This window comes from Peromyscus maniculatus, chromosome 5, assembly GCF_049852395.1.
Source record: "Peromyscus maniculatus bairdii isolate BWxNUB_F1_BW_parent chromosome 5, HU_Pman_BW_mat_3.1, whole genome shotgun sequence".
Lineage (NCBI taxonomy): Eukaryota > Metazoa > Chordata > Mammalia > Rodentia > Cricetidae > Peromyscus > Peromyscus maniculatus.
Genome location: NC_134856.1, coordinates 140,774,959 through 140,794,063, shown reverse-complemented (window position 1 = coordinate 140,794,063; position 19,105 = coordinate 140,774,959). Strand labels below are relative to the sequence as shown.

Below are 19,105 nucleotides of genomic sequence, written 5' to 3'. Positions count from 1 at the left end.
CTGTGGGCCCAGGCAGGACCGGAGAAAACTCCAGCTATACATTCTCTCCAGCAGTAATCCTTCCAGCTCCCTAATTTCTTACAAGAATGTCTTCCTATCTGAACATCACACTCCTTGAGAGACCCAGAACAGATAGGAGGAAACCCCTGTGCCCTTACCATACTCTGCACACTGCTGTTTCTTGACCTTCCTAACCCATGCCTATATGCTTGGCCTTTTAATGCTGTGGAATAATCCTTTTGTACACTGTGAAGACATGTTGCTCTCATTGGTTTAATAAAGAGCCAATTGGCCAATAGCTAGACAGAAAGAGGTTACGCGGGAGAGTGAGACTGACAGAACATGGGGAAGAAGGATGGAGTCACCAGCCAGATTCAGAGGGAGCAGGGCATGCAGAAAAATGAGGTAATGGCTGGGCAGTGGTGGTGCATGCCTCTAATCCCAGCAGAGGAAAACTGATTTCTTGAGTTCAAGGCCAGCCTGGTCTACAAAGTGAGTTCAGGACAGCAAGAACTAAACAGAGGAAACCCCATCTTGAAGTCAAAAAAACAACAACACACAAAAAAAAAAAAAAAACCCAAAGGAAAAAAAGAAAATGAGATAACAAGCCACAAGTCACGTGGCAGCATGTAAATTAATATGGGTTAATTTAAGTTGTAAGAGCTAGTTAGTAACAAGTCTAAGCTATCAGCCAAGCATGTATAATTAATAATAAGTCTCTCTGTTGTTTATTGGGGAGTCGGTAGTCCTGACACAAAAACCCCTCATGAGGCCAGAGGGCAGTGACTGGTTTCCTGAATGTCTATGATATATTCACAGGACACTCAGTAAGTAGGACTTATAAGAGCAGAGGAGGATGAAGGTCTTTCCTGAGGAGAAGTGCACTATATAGCTAATACATAGTCAGAATTCAGAACAATGTCTTTGAGATCCCTTGCCTTACCTTCTCCAATAGTTGGATCATACAGGTGTGTACCACCACAGGTTGTAATGTTCACCCTGACAGGGTCTTACTGTATAGCCCAGTCTAGCCTTGAATTCATTACCCTTCTCTGCTTCTGTGTTCTGAGTGTCTGGACTACAGACATGTCCCACACATGGCAACAGCAATGCTCTTCAGTAACTATTCCTTAGTTATACATGTGGACAAAAGCATGCATCATATTCTTATATCACAGAATCATTCATCTACAGCAAGGTAAGATGGCCAAGAGCTTCTGGGTTTCTTTACCTCTTCAAAAACAGCAGCTTTATTTACTTTTTCCCTTGCAATGTCACAGATCTTCAAGATTCCCAGAGCAAAAGCTTTCATTGCAGGATCTTCTATGAAGTCTGGATTATGAATGTAAAGGCACGTAAACACTGTCTGTGCCAGAGAATGGCCTTCTAGCCACGTGATCTGTTGAGAGAGAGAGAGAGAGAGAGACAGAGAGAGAGAGAGAGAGAGAGAGAGAGAATTAATCACTTAAAGTGATAAACAGGGTTTGCAAAGTCTAAACTGAGCCAGAGAGTCCTAGACCTCTATTAGTATAATTAATCATAACACTGAAAAGATAATTAATTGAAGAGACTGTCACAGAAGACAGGACTGAGAACTTGCTTTCATTGGATACATTTTTTAAGAAGCCTATATAGGCTGAGCTCTGGAACATGAAACTTTTTTGTACATGAGGCTAGTGCTCTAAGGGCTCCATATTTCAGATTTTCAAACCATAGTACTCCTGCACTGTAAGTGCCTAGCCATCTATGAGAAGCATTCTTAAGCCTAATATTCCAGTTTGCAACATCTTAGTATCTAATCAAAGCAGAGAAACTAGCATTCAAAAGCAAACAACTCCACAATGTAATCAATAAAAACTCATGGTTAGGGATCAGGCTTAACACTGACCAGGGTCTATGCTTCTCCTCCCATCACTAGCAACAACAGATTGTCTCCTTTAGATTGTTAAATAAACCACAGAAGTTTTCTTGCCTCTCATACAGGGATTGCTACTCCAACAAGATCTTTCTACAACAAAGACAACATTCAACACTATTTCTCCAGAAGCTAAAGGCTGGAACACTAACAACATCAGTACTAACTTCCATCTCCCCCAAATTATACTAGATAGTTTCATATATTTCATCTCATGTTTCTCTAGTCCTCTAGAAAAGAGGTTATTTTCATCCTCCTACATATGACAACTTTAAATAAGTTTCCCCCAGGTTATACTATTGTATTTTACCCTAAAACCCAAGAATTATGCAGCTAGAGGAAAACATGTTACTAGAAGACACAGTGAGAAATGGATTTTCCAGATGAAAAACCATTCTTATTAAAGCCCAGACTCTTAAAGACCATCTTTAGAGTCTCATACTGCTACTTCTTACCTTTGAAGAAAATTTTCCCTCTGCTTACCTTTCCATCTTTCTATTGTTAGTGACTACCATTACTCTTGGCTCCCGGCCAACTCTGATCTGCAGGTGCAATATTCTCTCTTTGACAACTCTATAAACATTTTGGTCAAAGGCCTGAACTCTTCACAATCTCATACCAGTATTACTTCCTTTGTATAGTCCTTCTTAGTCCCCTACCTGGGATATTAGACCCCTTCTAACCCTACAACACCATCACAAAACTACTCGCTAGTTATCAGTTTGTGTCAGCATATCTATTCCCTGCAAACCCTCCCTGGCCTTCCCTATTCCTTTATGAATAGTACATTGCTAAAAGGTAACGAAATCTTTTGAGACAGAGACAGAATTCTGGTTGTACCCCTTTCAGCAATGCAGCCTCAGGCATTATAATAAAATGCTGGAACCTCAAATAAGCAAGACCTAAGTGAGAAACAGTACATATCTACTAGTGTGCCTGTGCTTCCAACACATTCCATTACCAATATTGCCTGATGGAGAATCAACAAATACTACAAAAAAAAAAAAAAAAAAAAAAAAGGAAAAATTTCTACAATGCCTGGAGAAGACATGTATTCAACACAGATAAAGCACCAGAATATTTTTGTTGCAGAGGACTGCCAGTTCATGACAATTTATCCTAGAGCAGCAAAGCATATCTCCAAAGCCAGTCCAAACCTCCCTTTGCTTCAACTGTGCTCATCTCATGGAACCTCAATTACAGATTTCCCTTGATAACTTGAAAACAAACCAGAGCATTTTGGATAATGGCTGTAATCTTATCTTCACTGAAACAAAGCACCCACTGAACAGAACACATGACCACAACAATGCCAGCTGGAAGATGAAGCACTGTTTCCTATGGCTTAACTAGAGCCTGTGAATCTTGTGTCGACTTCTGAGACCTGGCATATATACTCGTATATACTCATATTCAACATGGTACACACATTTTAAATTCAAAGATTCAGGTAAGTCACAGTTCAATTAACCAATAGTCTTGTTTTAATTCTTACCAAACAGCAAAAACACGTATCCATTATCCCTATCAATTCAGGCAAGGTAAGATCTTTAATTTTAATGGTGCCATCCTAAAAAGGAGCAAACAAATGAAGTTAAAAAAAAAGTTATTATGTACATTTGTGTTTTGAATTTTAAAATTAGGTATTTATTAAAAAAAATAAACGAAAGAAAACACTAACATCTGATAAAACCAAAACACCAACTTAATTTTTTGTTCTTAGGAGCAAAATCCTGTTTCTTTTTTCTGACTGCAGTAGTCATGTAGAGACCAGGACGATCTGGGACTCCTGATCCTCCTGCCTCAACCTCTCCAGAGCTGATCTGACTGACAAGCCTGCACTATCACACCCAGTGAGACACATGTACTTTGTCAAACTTTATTTTAACACACAATTGAGGAAACTACATCTTAAATAAGTCTTTATTAATTTCTGTCCTAAATCTTGAATAAGAAAAATCAAAGTCTAATTTGAAACAAAAAGGTCTTTATAATAAAAAGTCCACTCTTTCTACACTTAGTGTCTCAGGTCTGTAAGCTCAGCATTTGTGGAGTCAGGAGCAATAGGAGTTCAGCAAGTTTAGTATCAGTGCAGACCACATGAGGCTGTGTCTCAAGGAAGGAAGAAAAGGGCAGGAGGAGGAAGAGATGCCAAATTATTAAGTATTTTGAAAGCACAAAGTTACACAGCCCAGGTTGGGATGACAGGCATATGCTACCTACCAACTGGCTTAAAGTAAGTTTTACTTATTTGATTTACTTTTTTTTTTTTTTTTTAAATACTGCCTCACTCTGTAGCTTGGACCTCACAGCATTCTCTTACCCTAGCATCTCAGTATTTAACGATATGAAATGTAATCTGAGTCAAGCATCCTGAATATATACTCAAAAATAATTCAAAGAATGCGCAAGTGGACAACTTAGAGCAAGTTCATGAGGACCTCCAGTCATTAATTTCTAGGTTTTAATTGAGACTGGTAACTAAATATTGTAACAAATATATGTACTTTTGGACAAGGTTTCATGATGCCCAGATTGATCTCAACATCACTATATAGCTGAGGACAGCCTTAAACTCCTGATCCTCCTGCCTCTACCTCCCAAGTGTTGAGACTATAGGAAAGTACCACTCTTCCTGCTTTAGAGTATTGCTAATTCTTGTGTCTGAGAAGCTTTTAAGAATACAGTTGAGCCGCCTATATGATTTCAGTATTTGGTTTTTTGAGACAGGGCTTCTCTGTGTAGCTCTGGCTGTGCTGGAACTCACTCTATAGACCAGGCTGGCCTCAAACTCACAAGAGATCCTTCTGCCTCTGCCTCCTGAGTGCTGGGATTAAAGGCATGCGCCACCACCTGCCTGGCTGAGCACGTTTTAAGATTTTTTTTTTTTTTTTTTTTTTTTTTTTTTTTTTTTTGGTTTTTCGAGACAGGGTTTCTCTGTGTAGCTTTGCGCCTTTCCTGGAGCTCACTTGGTAGCCCAGGCTGGCCACGAACTCACAGAGATCCGCCTGGCTCTGCCTCCCGAGTGCTGGGATTAAAGGCGTGCGCCACCACCGCCCGGCTACGTTTTAAGATTTTTAAAAAAGGTATGTTTTAAAAGCCAGAGACATACAAAAACAATAACTACCTTGATAGCTTGTTCAAAATTGAGAACTTTCCGATTCACTTGGTTTCCAATCATACCAGCATCCATCTTGGGATCCATCATTTCAATAGCAGACATGGCTTCAAAAAGACCAAATCTACAAATAAATGAACCCACAGGCTGTTTTTGAACCCAGATTTCCACAATGGTACAAAAATTGTCACAGTACTTTTGATAACTACAGTATTCCATGTATTTATTTGTATTATATGTATTATTTGCTAAAATTTCTATTTCAATTAATTATCATTTAGCACAAAAATTCATGTACTCACTATACACATGTTATCTTACATATCTTATGGAGGAAAGAAGGAAAACATCTTTATATTTCCTTCAACAGAATGTGAATCAGCAGCTTTTGGAAGAGATCGACTCCTGTCAACTGACTTTACATTCCTTAAATAATTTTAACTTTCAGAATAATGCTATCATGTGTAATTTTTTTCATGTATCCTTTTTTATGTGCGTGCGTGCGTGCGTGCGTGCGTGCGTGCGTGCGTGTGTGTGTGTGTGTGTGTGTAAGCTGGAGGACAGGCTCAGGGGTCATCCTTTGAGACACACTGCTCACTGGCCTGGAGCTCACCAATTAAGGTGGCTGGGTGGTCAGCAATCCCTAGTGATCCTCTTGTCTCCGCCTCCCCATTTCCGGGATTACAAACTCATGCAGGGGTTTTACAGGCTTCTAGATAAAACCCATTCCTCATGTTTACAAGGCAAACAGTTTATCAACTGAGCCATCTCCCCAGCTGTAGCTCCATTTTCTTCATATCTTAATGATATGATAATTAATTTACAAAGCCCAGAATTTTGGTGATTACATAATGCAAAACAATCCAGAAATTCTGACTGTTCACCATGGAAAATAGCTACTATATATTGAAAACTGATTAGAAAGACTTGAGATATGCCTCAAGAGATGGCAGAGAACAAGCTGAGGTTGAACTGAAGCCTGACTGACCAAACTACTGACAACTCCACCACACACTGAATGGTTTCTCTTAACTAAAAATCAACAGAGGGCTTGCTTCAGCAGCACGTACACTAAAAACCAAGAGAAAGATGGGAAAAGAATTTTCAGGACTGGTGAGGTAACTCAGTGCCAAAAAGCTTGTCTAGCACATGAAATGCCTGGGTTCAATCTCACTTTTAAAAGAACAAAATAAACTCCATAGATACAAATTTCCTGCCATGACCTTAGTACAGGAAACACAACTCTCACACACAAATTAGGTGACTGCTGATTAAAGCCCAAAAATCCTGACCAGAACAGTACTTTTTCAAAGAGTTAAAAAGGAAAGCAAGTTAAAAAGGAAAGCATTCAAGAATGCTAGAGTATTTTGTCAACAAAAACAACATAAAACAATATGGCTTCATCAACTACCAAACAATGCTATAAAGTGAGAATAAATAAAAACATTCTAGAACACACAGACTAATGGAAAACTCTATGAACACTCCACACCCACGTTCTATGGGAATTAAGCAAAAAGAAGGAATTCCACACTACTGGAAACACCAGTCAACACTGTTGAGAAAAACCACGCATCACATGGGAAAATCCAAATGTTTATTTATACAATTTGAAAAAATAAATCAGATTTAGGTTCTAAATCTTCAAAACAAGCAAACAAAACCTCTTCTCTGATAATCTACAAATCATCAAGGAAAAGCAAAAGCAATTGCAGAAATATTCTAAATTCTTGTGATAGTTTGAAAGTAATTGGTCCTCATAATCTCAGAGGGAATGGCACTATTAGGGGATGTGGCCTTGCTGGATCAAGTGTGTCACTGTGGGGGCGGGCTCTGAGGTTTCCTATGCTCAGGATACCACCCAGTGTCTCAGTCAACTTCCTGCTGCCTGCAAGCAAAGATGTAGCCAGCACCACAGCTGCCGGCATGCTGCCATGCTCCCCACCATGATAATGGACTGAACTTCTGAAATGGTAGGGAACCACCACAATTAATTGTTTTCCTTATAAAAATTGCAGTGGTCATGGTGTCTCTTCACAGCAACAAAAACCCTAAGACAATTCTCAATGTGGATTAGCAACTTATCTCACCTGAGAAGCTGTTGCAAATTCAAACACTGTTCTCAAGCCAACTTACTAAATATGCGACTTGGGTCCAGGCAGGTGTTTTTTAAAGTTTTCTAGATGATTCTTTGCACACTAAAGTTTTAACAGCCTCTTCCTGTTACTCCAGCAAAGACTGTCTAATTTTATCTACTTGCTAACTCAAAATTTTGTTGTTCTCACCCTGAAGCAGCCATGCCACACAGTGTTTCCAGCACAGTGGGGGAGTAAACAGAAAATACACGAGCCAGTACTTCCTTTTCTTTGTTTCACTCGGGGATCTCCAATTTTCTTCCACACCAGCATTCAGTCATTGATAAATCTACCACACTAGACATACAACTGAGAGTTTTCTTCAAGGAATCCCAGGTTCAGTATGTCCACCTTCATGAAAAGGATCCCACAGTTTCATGTTTCATGTCTTAACCAGGTCAGTCACTCAAGATAGCTCAACCAAGTTGAAACTACATTTATAACTCATTTTCACAGCTTCGAAGCATAAATTTACTTGGACTTCAAGGAATATTCTACATGAGAAAAAAAGATTCAAGTATTACACTATTTCAAAGGACACGGATACTCACAGCTTATCATGAAGTAGTTCTCCCAGCTTCAGTTCTAAAAGGTCAAAGTACAAAGTTACTTGAATAATACCACAATTATGTTTAAGTTTCAAGACTAAGAGGGAACATGTCTGATTGCTTTACAATTCATTTTCTAAGGATTGGTTATCTACTCAATCACAATGGTGCTTTCAAGAACATCACAAGGCAGGTGAAGAAAAGAAAACAAGACTGAAAATTAACAAGCAAATGACCATCTTAATATTCCAGTAAGAATCACAAATTTAAAAATCATTTTTAAAGTTACTAATAGTTCACCATGTTCTAAACTTTTCCACAGAAACAAGTGCTACCTCTCTACCTCTCTGGTTGTTTATAACCCACATGGGGTCATTATCTAGTCTTTGTTGTTACAAGAACAGTGTCAAAATCATATTTAAAGATTCATTTTACTTAAATGTAAAAAACACTGAGTAAACTGCTAATCCAAACAGTTCATGAGCTGGAGATGAAGGTCAATGGTAAAGCAATCACCTAGCATTCCATCCCAGAACAGAGGGATGGAGGGAGGGAGGGAGGGAAGGAGGGAGGGAGGGAGGAAGGGAGGGAGGGAGGGAGGGAGGGAGGGAAGGCAGCAGACAGGGGGTGAGGGACAAAAAGTCTTCAAACTTGAGTTTTCCAACGAACCAGAGATCACCCTAAACCCAACCTTCTCACATCACTCTAAACCAGTCCAATCCCACTGTGGGACGCCAACAATGCTTCTAAAGCAGCCAAAGTGATCTCAACGTTCGGACAGAAGACAGGAGCCACTGCTAGAACATGTTAGTAAGTTTTGTTTGTTTGTTTGTTTGTTTTTCAAGACAGGGTTTCTCTGTGTAGTTTTGGTGCCTGTCCTGGATTTCACTCTGTAGACCAGGCTGGCCTTGAACTCACAGAGACCCACCTGTCTCTGCCTCCTGAGTGCTGGGATTAAAGGTGTGCGCCACCAGCTGGCCATGTTAGTAAATTTAAATGTGAGTAAGTTTAAAAGTAGTAAGTTTGGTTTTTCCCTCTGGCAAATCACAGGTGAATGGGGGTGGGGATGTGGGGGTGGGGTGGGGGGTGAGGGAGGTGGGGTATGAAGTGGAAGCTGCCAGAAGGAACACAGTAGAAACTACAGAAGTGGCACTCCTCACATACACAGACCCAGTGACCAGAAGAGGCCAAGGGGAGTGCAGAGGTCTAAGAGAACTACCAGGAAAGAACCTACAAGTCCCTTCCCACACTCCCAGACCACAGGGAACAAGGAGGCTGCAGAGCAAAGGGTTCCATTCCTGCTCCTTCACACTGCACCAAGCAGAGCCTGCTAGGGCTGGAGGGCTCCAAGAACTTCACCTTTCAAATCAGCACAGCTGTGCCTGCAAGGCTACTGCATAAATACCCTTTTGATTTCTTACTTTCTATTACTTTATCTCTACTCCTGCCATATGTGTTGAGAGCCAGTCCAGTCCCAGGACTTTTCCTGAAGCCCTGATAAATGAGAAGAAACCTAGTTCTTTTCCTAAAACCAGGGACATACTTAGCAAGGCCAGTAATGGCCTGGGGCCAGGGCCTTGGGAGAGCTATGGTTTGGGATCCTAGGCCCTCAATTTTCCCGCTCCTGGAAGGGCTGTGGTCATCAGTCTCAAGGAACCTTAGATCTGAGGCACACCTGACATATCCTGTGTTACTACCTTCCTGCTACTTTGTCCCATTTCCCCTGAGAACTGTGTAGAAGATGCTGTACTTCTTAATAAACTGGCATAAGACCTCGCTTGTGCAAGACCTCCTGAGCCCAACTTTCCTATCTCTCAGGACCCTGTCATCAAACAACCACCTTCTGGTTCAGATCACACGTGTCTCATGATGTTTTTTGTTTTTTTGTTTGTTTGTACATTACTCAGCAAGGTTTAGACTGTTCTTATGCTTCACCACCCAGGTTACAGGAAAGGTCTTTACTATCCACCACATTACATGTACATCCTCTTTCTCTTACCCTTATCCCTTCCTCTTTTTACTAGTTAATTATAACCTCCATAGGTTTAACACAGCTCCTCCAAAAAGTCTACTCCTACAGTAATGGTACCCATTGTGGGTGAGCTAGATGGAATCCCAGACAATTCAAAATATGATTTTAAGAATGTTCAAAAATACTAACAGCAGAATAAAATAAGGAAGGTGTTGGGGAATATGAAAGGGGAATCCAACAGAGAAATACTGAAGAAAAACCATTATGAAATGATGGAAATAGAAAACACAGCAACCAGCTGGGCGGTGGTGGTGGTGGCGGCGGCGGCGGCGGCGGCGGCGGCGGCGGCGGCCGCCTTTAATCCCAGCACTCGGGAGGCAGAGCCAGGCGGATCTCTGTGAGTTTGAGGCCAGCCTGGGCTACCAAGTGAGCTCCAGGAAAGGCGCTAAGCTATGCAGAGAAACCCTGTCTCAAAAAACCAAAACCAAAACCAAAACCAAAACCAAAACCAAACAAAACACAGCAACCAAATAAAAAGCTCTGAACAAAGTATCACTGACAGAATGGATCAGAGAAGAGATTATCTGAGCACAAACACAGTGGAAGAACTGGACACTTCCACAGGACAAAGAGAAAGTAACAACGGCCGGCAAGACAGCTCAACAAGTAAAGGCATTGGCTGCCAAACCTGATGAGCTGAGTTCAATCCCTGGGACCCAGACTGTAGGCAAGAATTAATCCCTGCAAGCTGTCCACACACATACTCTCTTTTTCTCTCTCTAAATGTAAGTTTAAAACAATAAAGTAATACAAGAAAGCACAAGTGGTTATTCTGAGGTTTGTAACATTATTAAAGACCAAATCTATGGTTGAGCATAGGAGAAAAATATCATTATAAAAACATGTATTTTCAAAAGGACACTAACAGGTTAAAAAAGGCCAGCGAGATGGCTCAGCTGGTAAAACTGTTTGCTGCCCAGGCTTGACAAGCTGAGTTCAATCCCTAGGACCCATGTGGAGAAAGGAGAGAAGCAATTCCGCCGACAACTCACCTTCTGACCTTCCTGTGTATTCTATGACATGCCTGTGAGTTCATGTGTGCGCTACAGAAGACCCAAGGTTGATTTCCAGCTCACAGATGCCTGCAACTCAAACTCCAGGAGATCCAGTAATATTTCTTCTGGCCTCCTTGGGCATTTGCATGAGTGTGCATGCACACACATATATATATACACTAACACACAAATAAAAATAAAATATATCTTCTTTTTTATCCCCAGAAGAACCACAAAAGAAACATTTCCAGTTAGGAAAAGAGATACTAATCCATATACAGAAGGATTTTGGACACCAAACAAATAAGACTGGAAAAGAATCTTCTTTGTCGTATTTTAATGGAAACACTAAATACACAAAAGCAAAGGCAGTATACTGAAAGTGTCAAGAAAGAATATAGAGGCAGAACCCAACAGACTCATCAAATGAGGCTTTAAAAGCCAGGAGACCCTGGGAAGATGCATTTCAAGATCTGAGCAATGACCACCAACCCAGATTACCATAGCCTGAAAAGCTACCTGCCATAAAGGAAAGAGAAATAAAGCTACCATAATAGAAACAGACTAAAGGATTTTATAACAACCAAGCCAGCTTTACAAATGATACCTGAAGGAATTCTTTAGTCTGAAGAGAAAAACAGCTTTTTCTAAAGCCACAGGGAAGAATAACCCATGCCAGAATAATAATTAACTACAAGGAGAGGAGAAACAAACACGACAAAATCACAGGAATAAATCCACCTTTCAATAGCTTTAGTCTCAACCACACAATCAAAAGACAGAGACCGGTAGGTAAGATCAGAATCAGCGTCTTAGCTATTTCTGTGAAGAGACATTGTCCTAATTAGGGTTACTATTGCTCTGATGAAAGGGTTTATTTCACTCACACTTCTATGCAAGTTTGTCATCAAAAGCAGTCAGGACAAGAACTCAAACATGGCAGGAACCTGGAGGCAGGCGCTGATGCAGGAGCCACAGAGTGCTGCTTACTGGCTGGCTCCACATGACTTGCTGGGCCTGCTATCTAGCACCCAGGACCACCAGGCCCAGGGATGATGCAATCACAGTGGCTGGGTCCTACCACAACAATCACTAATTAAGAAAATGCCCTATAGGCTTGCTTTACAGCCCAATCTAATGGAGACATTTTCTAAGTTGAGGTTTCCTCTTTTCAGATGACTCTAGCTTGTGTGAAGTTAACAAAACTTAGCACAAGACCACGGTAGAATAAAATAAAATCAAGACTAATCCCCATACTATACAAACACAACACACTTTTGAAGGAGCAGTAAGTCACTGAAAGGATCAGGGAGGAAATCACAAAGAGCACACCCACTAGAGCACCTGGGTAGGGCCAGGCCAGCTTAGAAAGGAAGTTCAACTCCCTGGAGAGGTGGTCCTGAGCTGTATAAGAAAGCATGTTGAGCAGGCCGTGGGGAGCAAGCCAGTAACAAGCACTTGTTCATGGTCTGTGCTTCTGTTCCTGCCTTCCGGTTCCTGTCGTCTTCAGGTTCCTGCTAAGACGTCCTCAGTGCTGAAGAGTAACCTGAGAGTTGTAAACTGAAATAAACCCTTTCCTCCTCAGGTTTAAAAAAAAAAAGAAAGGAAGGAAGTTCACTGCTACAAGTGCTCACATTAAACACCAGAGAGCTTTTGGCTGGGGAGATGGCTCTTTGAATAAGGTACTTACCACACCACCAATAAATAATAACATCAGGGCAGATATTAAATGAAAGGGATTAAAAGAACAATGCACAGAATAAACCAAAGAATTGGTCCCTTGAAAAGAGTAACAAGACTGGCAAACCTCTAGCAAAACTAACAAAAAGACCCAAACTAATAAAATTAGAGATGAGAAGAAGTCTGTTACAACAGACTCTAATGAAATCCAGACCATTAGGGAATACTTCGAAAACTTATATCCCACTGGGCATGGTGGTGCACGCCTTTAATCCCAGCTCTTGGGAGGAAGAGGCAGGTAGATCTCTGTGAGTTCGAGGCCAGAATGGTCTACATTGTGAGTTCCAGGACAGCCAGGGCAGTTATACAAAGAAACTCTGTCTCAAAAAACCAAACCAAACCAAAAACAACCTTACATCCCTCTAAGCAGGAAACACAACAAGACAAAAAACAACAATGGATTAATTTCTAGATGTATGACGTCCTGTCCTAGTTTGCCTTCTATTGCTGTGACTAAACATCATGACCAAAAACAACATGGGCAGGAAAGGAGAGGATTTATTAGCACACACATCCCAGTCACAGTTGCTCACAGAGGGATGTTAGGGGAAGAACTCAAGCAGGAACTGAGGCAGGAAGCATAGGGAGCGCTGCTCACTGGATACTACTGATGGCTTGCTCAGCCTGCTCTAGCCCACCTACCCAGGGGTGGCACTAACCACACTGTGCTGGGCCATCCCACATTATTCATTAATCTAGAAAATGCCTCATAGACTTCTCCACAGGATAGTCTGAATGGAAGTAATTCCTCAGCTGATATTTCCTCTTCCCAGGTAAATTTAAGTTTGGGTCAACTTAACAAAAACTAAACAGCACATCTACTACATTAATTATTGTGAAAATGACATTTCTAAAAGTAATCTACAATGCGATCCTCATTAAATTTCCAATGACATTCATCACAGAACTAGAAAAAACAATCCTAAAATTCACATGGAAACACTCAAGACCACAGATAGACAAAGTGACTCTCATCAAAAAGAATAATGCTGGAGACATCACAATGCCTGTCCTTAAACTCTACTACAGAGCCATAGTGGAAAAGATAGCATGGTAATAGCAAAGAACTGACATGCAGACCAATAGAACAGAGCAGAGGACTCCGAAATGTAACTCAAATGTTAAATGATCTTTTAATAAAAAACCCGGGGCCGGGCGGTGGTGGCGCACGCCTTTAATCCCAGCACTCGGGAGGCAGAGCCAGGCGGATCTCTGTGAGTTCGAGGCCAGCGTGGTCTCCAAAGCGAGTTCCAGGAAAGGTGCAAAGCTACACAGAGAAACCCTGTCTCGAAAAACCAAAAAAAACAAACAAACAAACAAAAAAAAAAAACGGGACCAGATACTGGGATGAAAGCTGAAATATCAAAGAAACAGAGCAAGCCACAGCCACCACCTCTTACCTTACCAACTGCTCACCCTGAAAGAGCTCCAGCCCATAGGCCTCTAGCCAAATGAGCTTCCTCAGCTGGAAAGGCAGTTCGTGTTACACAGCTGTGGCTACCTCATTTTTTAACTTAAGTTATCAAAAACATACACTGGAAAAAGACAGCTTAGTCAGCAATAGCTGGCAGAACTGAGTATTTGCAGAAGAATGAAATTAAATCCTTATCTCTAACCTAGTACAAAAACCAGTTCAAAGTAGATTAAAGACCTTACTGCAACACCCACAACACTAAAACTGCTAGCGGCAGACAACCCAGATACAGGTGTAGGCAATAACTTTTTACTAGAGCACCAACCACACAGGGGAAGCCCCAAGAATGGGCAAAGGAACCATCTACCGAGGGAACACAGCCTACAAAATGAGAAAAAAACCCTTGCAAATTATTCTTCAGGCAGGGCTTAATGTCTAGAATAAAAAACTCCAAGAATTAAACACCAAAAGAAAAAACAGTCAAATAATAAATGGGCCAATGAACAGAACAGACCATTCTCAAAAGAAACACAAGTAGTCAATAATATTACAAGAACTGTTCAGCACCCTTTTATCATCAAGGAAATGCAAATGAAAACTACTTTGTGACTTTTCACCATAGTCAGAATGACTGTTATCAAGAAAATAACTGATAACAAATGCTGGTGAGGATGTAGGGAAATCAAGGACCCTTAATTCACTGTTGGTGGGAGTGAAAACGGCACGCCACTATGGAAATCAGTGTGGAAGATTCCAAGAAATGACTAATTAATTAAATAAGTAAAGGAAAGGAACCAGAACCACCACACCACCCTTCTGCATGACATCTGGGCATCACCACAGAGATACCTTCATCATATTTACCGCTGCTCTAGACCTAACAGCAAGGAAATGGACTCAGCCAGCATGTCCACCAACAGATGAAAAAACGATGAAAATGGGATACATATACACTGGAATTTTGTCAGACATAAGGAAAAATGAAATTTATAGGAAAATGGATGAAAGTAAAAACTAAACACATAATTTAAGGAAACTCAGATTCAGAAAGACAAATACCATGTGTACTGTCCCATGTGGGGATCCCAGCTTCCAATTTAATAATGTGTGTTTATGAGGAAGTGCGTGGAGGTCATGGAACTAGAAAAGGATCCACAAAAGGGCAGAAAGAGGCTTTAAAGAAAGGTGTGGAGGGCAGCAGGACATAAGTGATGAGGCAGGAAAGGAGGGGAGCTAGGGAGTGAGGTTAATTATGTACGAAAATATGATAAGGAAATTTGTTATTTTGCATGCTAAGTTTTAAATTAGTGAATAAAAATTTAAAAACAAACATCAAGGAGACTACATTCTCAAGCTTAGGCTCAAAACTCTCCCCACTGCCCATAGGACAAGCTCACACCAGCAAAGCAGGAAGAATGGCTGGGGGTGGGGGGGGGTGGGGAGGGGGGGGGTGGCGGCGCATGCTTTTAATCCCAGCACTCGGGAGCACAGCCAGGCGAATCTCTGTGAGTTTGAGGCCAGCCTGGCCTACAGAGTGAGTTCCAGGACAGGCACCAAAGCTATACAGAGAAACCCTGTCTCAAAAAACCAAAAACCAAAACCAAAAACCAAAACCAAAACAAAACAGAATGGTACTGAAGATTCTCACCTTCTTGTTCTGTAGACAAGCAGAATTATTCAGTATCACCAAAACACAAAATTCTCAATGCACTCTGGCTCAAAGGTTTACCTCAATCTAGGGTCATTTCCTCAGCTTCACTTATAGAAATGTGGCCTTCCCTTTAAGACACAACTTTCCCACTTAAGTCATGAAAACAGCCCACTAATACTTTAAAAAACAAAACAAAACCAAACCAGCACACACATGAACCATTTAATCACCCAAACTTTTGGGCATAAAAACTACCACATAACATGTCTCCTGGTAAACATACAGCAGTAGACATGTAGGGGCAACTCAGTCCAAGGCCCCTCCACTAACTGAGACACACTTTACCTGGACATGCAAATCAAACAGTAAAAAAATATCACCTGGCTTATGCTTACCGGGTGCCGCACCAGGTCTCCAAAAACGGATCGGAATGAGCTCCTTAACGTCGGAGCTTACCATTTTTACCTTTATCTTCATCTTAACTCACTTTTTCCTAGCCTAGTACCAGTCTATCCCTAGTCTCTCCTCACTACCAAGATCTTGAACCCAACCTCTCTTGAAATTTGAGCTTTTCTATTGTTTGTTCCTCCCTCTCATTCTTAGACAATAAACAGGATGTTTATAATAATCACTTACTTCTAAACACTTAGCTGGGAGGAGGAGATTATTTATTATAGAGGGAAGTCGTCTACATTTCTCAGAACGATCTTGAACTTCTGGGCTTCAAGTGATCCTCCTGACGAGAACATCTGAGTAGCTGGGATTATAGGGATGTCCCACTAAACCCAGTTATTCCCGAACACTGGGCCTACTATGTGCCATATGTAGCCCTATGTATATTCCAGGGTTATGTATATGGTTTCTGCCCTTATCAAACTTACATCATGGTAGCTAAGGCTGACAATGAGCAACAAATAACTACAATAATGGTTTTTGACAGATTAAACCCTGAAGAAAGTAAAACATGGTGAGTCAGTTGAGACCAACTTAGCTGACCTGCTTATAGTGTCCTTCTGAGCTCTTCATTGGTAAGGTAAGGTAACACAAAAGTGACTGAGCTATGTGATGACCTGTTCAAAGTAATTGAAGAGTAAACAAAATTCACAATGCTCTGGCAAGGCAGCTTGGTGTTCAATGAGATAAGGGTGACTGAAAAGATAGAGCAATGGCAGAAAAATGAAGACTGAGCACTAAGCAGGGACCAGAGCTTAGGAAACTCTGAGAAAGGAGTCCGGACTTGATTCTACTCCGGTAGGAAGCCATCTGAGGATCTTAAGAGAGTAACAGGATGTAATCATGTTAAAACCTCCAATTCACCACAGTTCTGTTGAAATACAGCGAGTGCTTCCTCCCAGAGCTAGACGGTGCTGTCCCAGCTGCTCTCCTTTCTTCTTCTTGTTTGTTGTCTTGGTGAGACAGGGTCTCTCTCACTATGTAGCCTTGGCTGGTCTGGCACTTACTGTACAGACCAGACTGGCCTTGAACTCAGAGATGGGCCTGCCTCTGTCTCTGGATTACTGTGATTACAAGTGTGCACTTCCACACCTGGCTGTCATGCATTATCTAACCTGCTAAAGTTTGAAGAATTTAGGGGGAAAAGTGCCTTGCAGCTGGAAAGGTGGCTCGGCAGTTAAAAGCATTTGGTATACAATCATGAGGACCAGAGAGTTTGAATTCCAGCATTAAGCCAGGGTTCCAGAAAAGGCTTGTAACTACATCTCCAAGGGATCCAATACCTTATTCTGGCATCCATGTGCACATAGGTGTGTGCACCCTCACACATATGTACATAGAAATAAATAAAAATCTTTTAAAAAATGCCTCAACATCTGTATTTAATGTTTTACCAAATATACACTGGTTTTAAACTAAACTTAAAATGAAAACAGAGTAAAGTGTGGTCTCCACTTATCATCTTAGCACTCAGAAGGAGCTGGAATTCAAGGTCATCCTCCACAGCAGACTTTCTTGTCAGCCTGGGCTACAGGAGACTTTCTCCAAAACAAACAAAACGACCACAAATTTGATAAAATCGCAAGGTTGTTTTGCTTTTTTTTTTTTTTTATCAAGGTTGAAAAAAAGGTTAAATCAAAGTTGAGAAAACACAAATATGATTTTACTTTATCCTGCCCCAGATTTCGAACCAATATTTCAAAAATTCAAACTTACCTCGACAAGCATCTTCAAAATCCTGGGTTATGTCCACCCAACTTGTGTTACTTTTTTCCATTTTCTCAGGGACACTAAGCTGCCACCCTGAATCATCATCATCTACAGCAGCTTTCATAACCATGATGCCTGTAACGTGAAGACTGGTGTGAGACAGAGGGGAGTGTTTTGGCAGGAACAGTATCTTCAGGACGACCTAAGTACTGGGTGAAAGACTTCCTAAACTCTGTAGACAGAACTCCTTTGAGTCCATTGGATGGAATTGCAAAAAACTAGCTTTGTGCAATCAGACCTCACGTTAAGCGCTGCTGCTGATCACATACTGAGACTCGCACCTGCCAGAACTCCCAGTTCCTAACTAGTTCAGAGATCTTCAGCCATCCCACCGCAAGGAACAACTCCAGACGTCCCGGCTTTCAACACTGGCCTCCGGGAACCAGAGCTTCCCTCTCCGCTCAGCAGCAGCCGAGCATCCTCACCTGGCGGGCTTCGCAAGACCCGGGCCTGGCCTCGCCCTGCAGGCGCGTCCCCTCAGACCCCGGCCCGTGGAGGAACGCGGCCGAGGCGGGGACGCGTCTACGCGGCGCCTCGCGGGGAACCGGCACCCGGCGACCCTGGTCGCCCGGGCGACACGGGCACAGCCCGGCCTCCCGGCGCGCGCCTCCGGCTCCGATCGGAGGTGCGGCCAGGAACCGGCCAGAGCCGGCTCCCCGAGGTCCGCCACCCGCGAGCTGCGGGGTCGTGCCGGCCCCACACAGGCCACCCCGCGTACTTTTCCCGCGACCACACACGCCACCACGCACCGTCCGCGCCACGAAGATAACGACACCGCCGCCACAGCCGCCGCCACCTCCCCTCTCGGCCCCGCCCCCGCCCCGCCGGCCGCGTGCGCGCATGCGTACGCCCGGGGCGTGCCACCCCGCCCCCTCCTCTCGGGACTCCGCGCTCCGGCCACGCCCCCTCCCTCACCTAGGCCGCCGTACCCGGATGGACGGTCGTCCTCTCTTCTCGCGGCATTATAGCCCGTCGCGAGACCGGAAGCCTCTTTCCATTTCCCTCCCCTCCGGTAGAGTCCTGGCCGTGGAAGGGACCCGGAGGGGGGCGGAGCCTGAGGGCTGTGCACCCGCCCCATCCCGGAAGACATCCCGGAAGAGCTTCCGGGAAGACTCTGAAAGGTGACTCTAGGGTGAAGGGCAGCGGTGGGGCTTCCCGAGGGACGAGCCCAGCTGCTCTTCCGTGGCCGTGCAAACTGACTGGTGCACGTCTTCTAGTAGTGCGGAAGGACTTCATAAAGAAAAACAAAACGTCTACATCGGGCTGGCAGTTTTCTTCCAGACTCGGATGCTTTGAGTTTTTCCTATTCAGTCAGACCTTCATCAAGTGGATGG

The 19,105-nt window shown here is 42.6% G+C and overlaps 1 protein-coding gene across 10 annotated transcripts in view; it reads right to left on the bottom strand.

The window, feature by feature from the left end:
• Positions 1 to 18,622, bottom strand: part of Naa35 (N-alpha-acetyltransferase 35, NatC auxiliary subunit) — a 60,084-nt gene extending 41,462 nt beyond the window's left edge. For 2 of the 10 annotated variants that reach the window (XM_076573487.1, XM_076573485.1), the window contains exons 1-6: positions 18,521 to 18,594; positions 17,718 to 17,846; positions 7,319 to 7,662; positions 5,043 to 5,157; positions 3,411 to 3,485; positions 1,232 to 1,399 (exon numbers count right to left, since the gene is read on the bottom strand). In XM_076573487.1, coding sequence (XP_076429602.1) covers positions 1,232 to 1,399; positions 3,411 to 3,485; positions 5,043 to 5,157; positions 7,319 to 7,332 — 372 coding nt within the window. In that variant the 5' untranslated portion in view covers positions 7,333 to 7,662; positions 17,718 to 17,846; positions 18,521 to 18,594. Of the gene's footprint in view, positions 1 to 1,231; positions 1,400 to 3,410; positions 3,486 to 5,042; positions 5,158 to 7,318; positions 7,663 to 7,719; positions 7,754 to 17,717; positions 17,847 to 18,052; positions 18,335 to 18,520 lie in introns of those variants that run through there. The other 8 variants (XM_006981694.4, XM_076573482.1, XM_006981693.3 and 5 more) reach the window with 7 other exon arrangements.
• Positions 18,623 to 19,105: the final 483 nt, after the last annotated feature.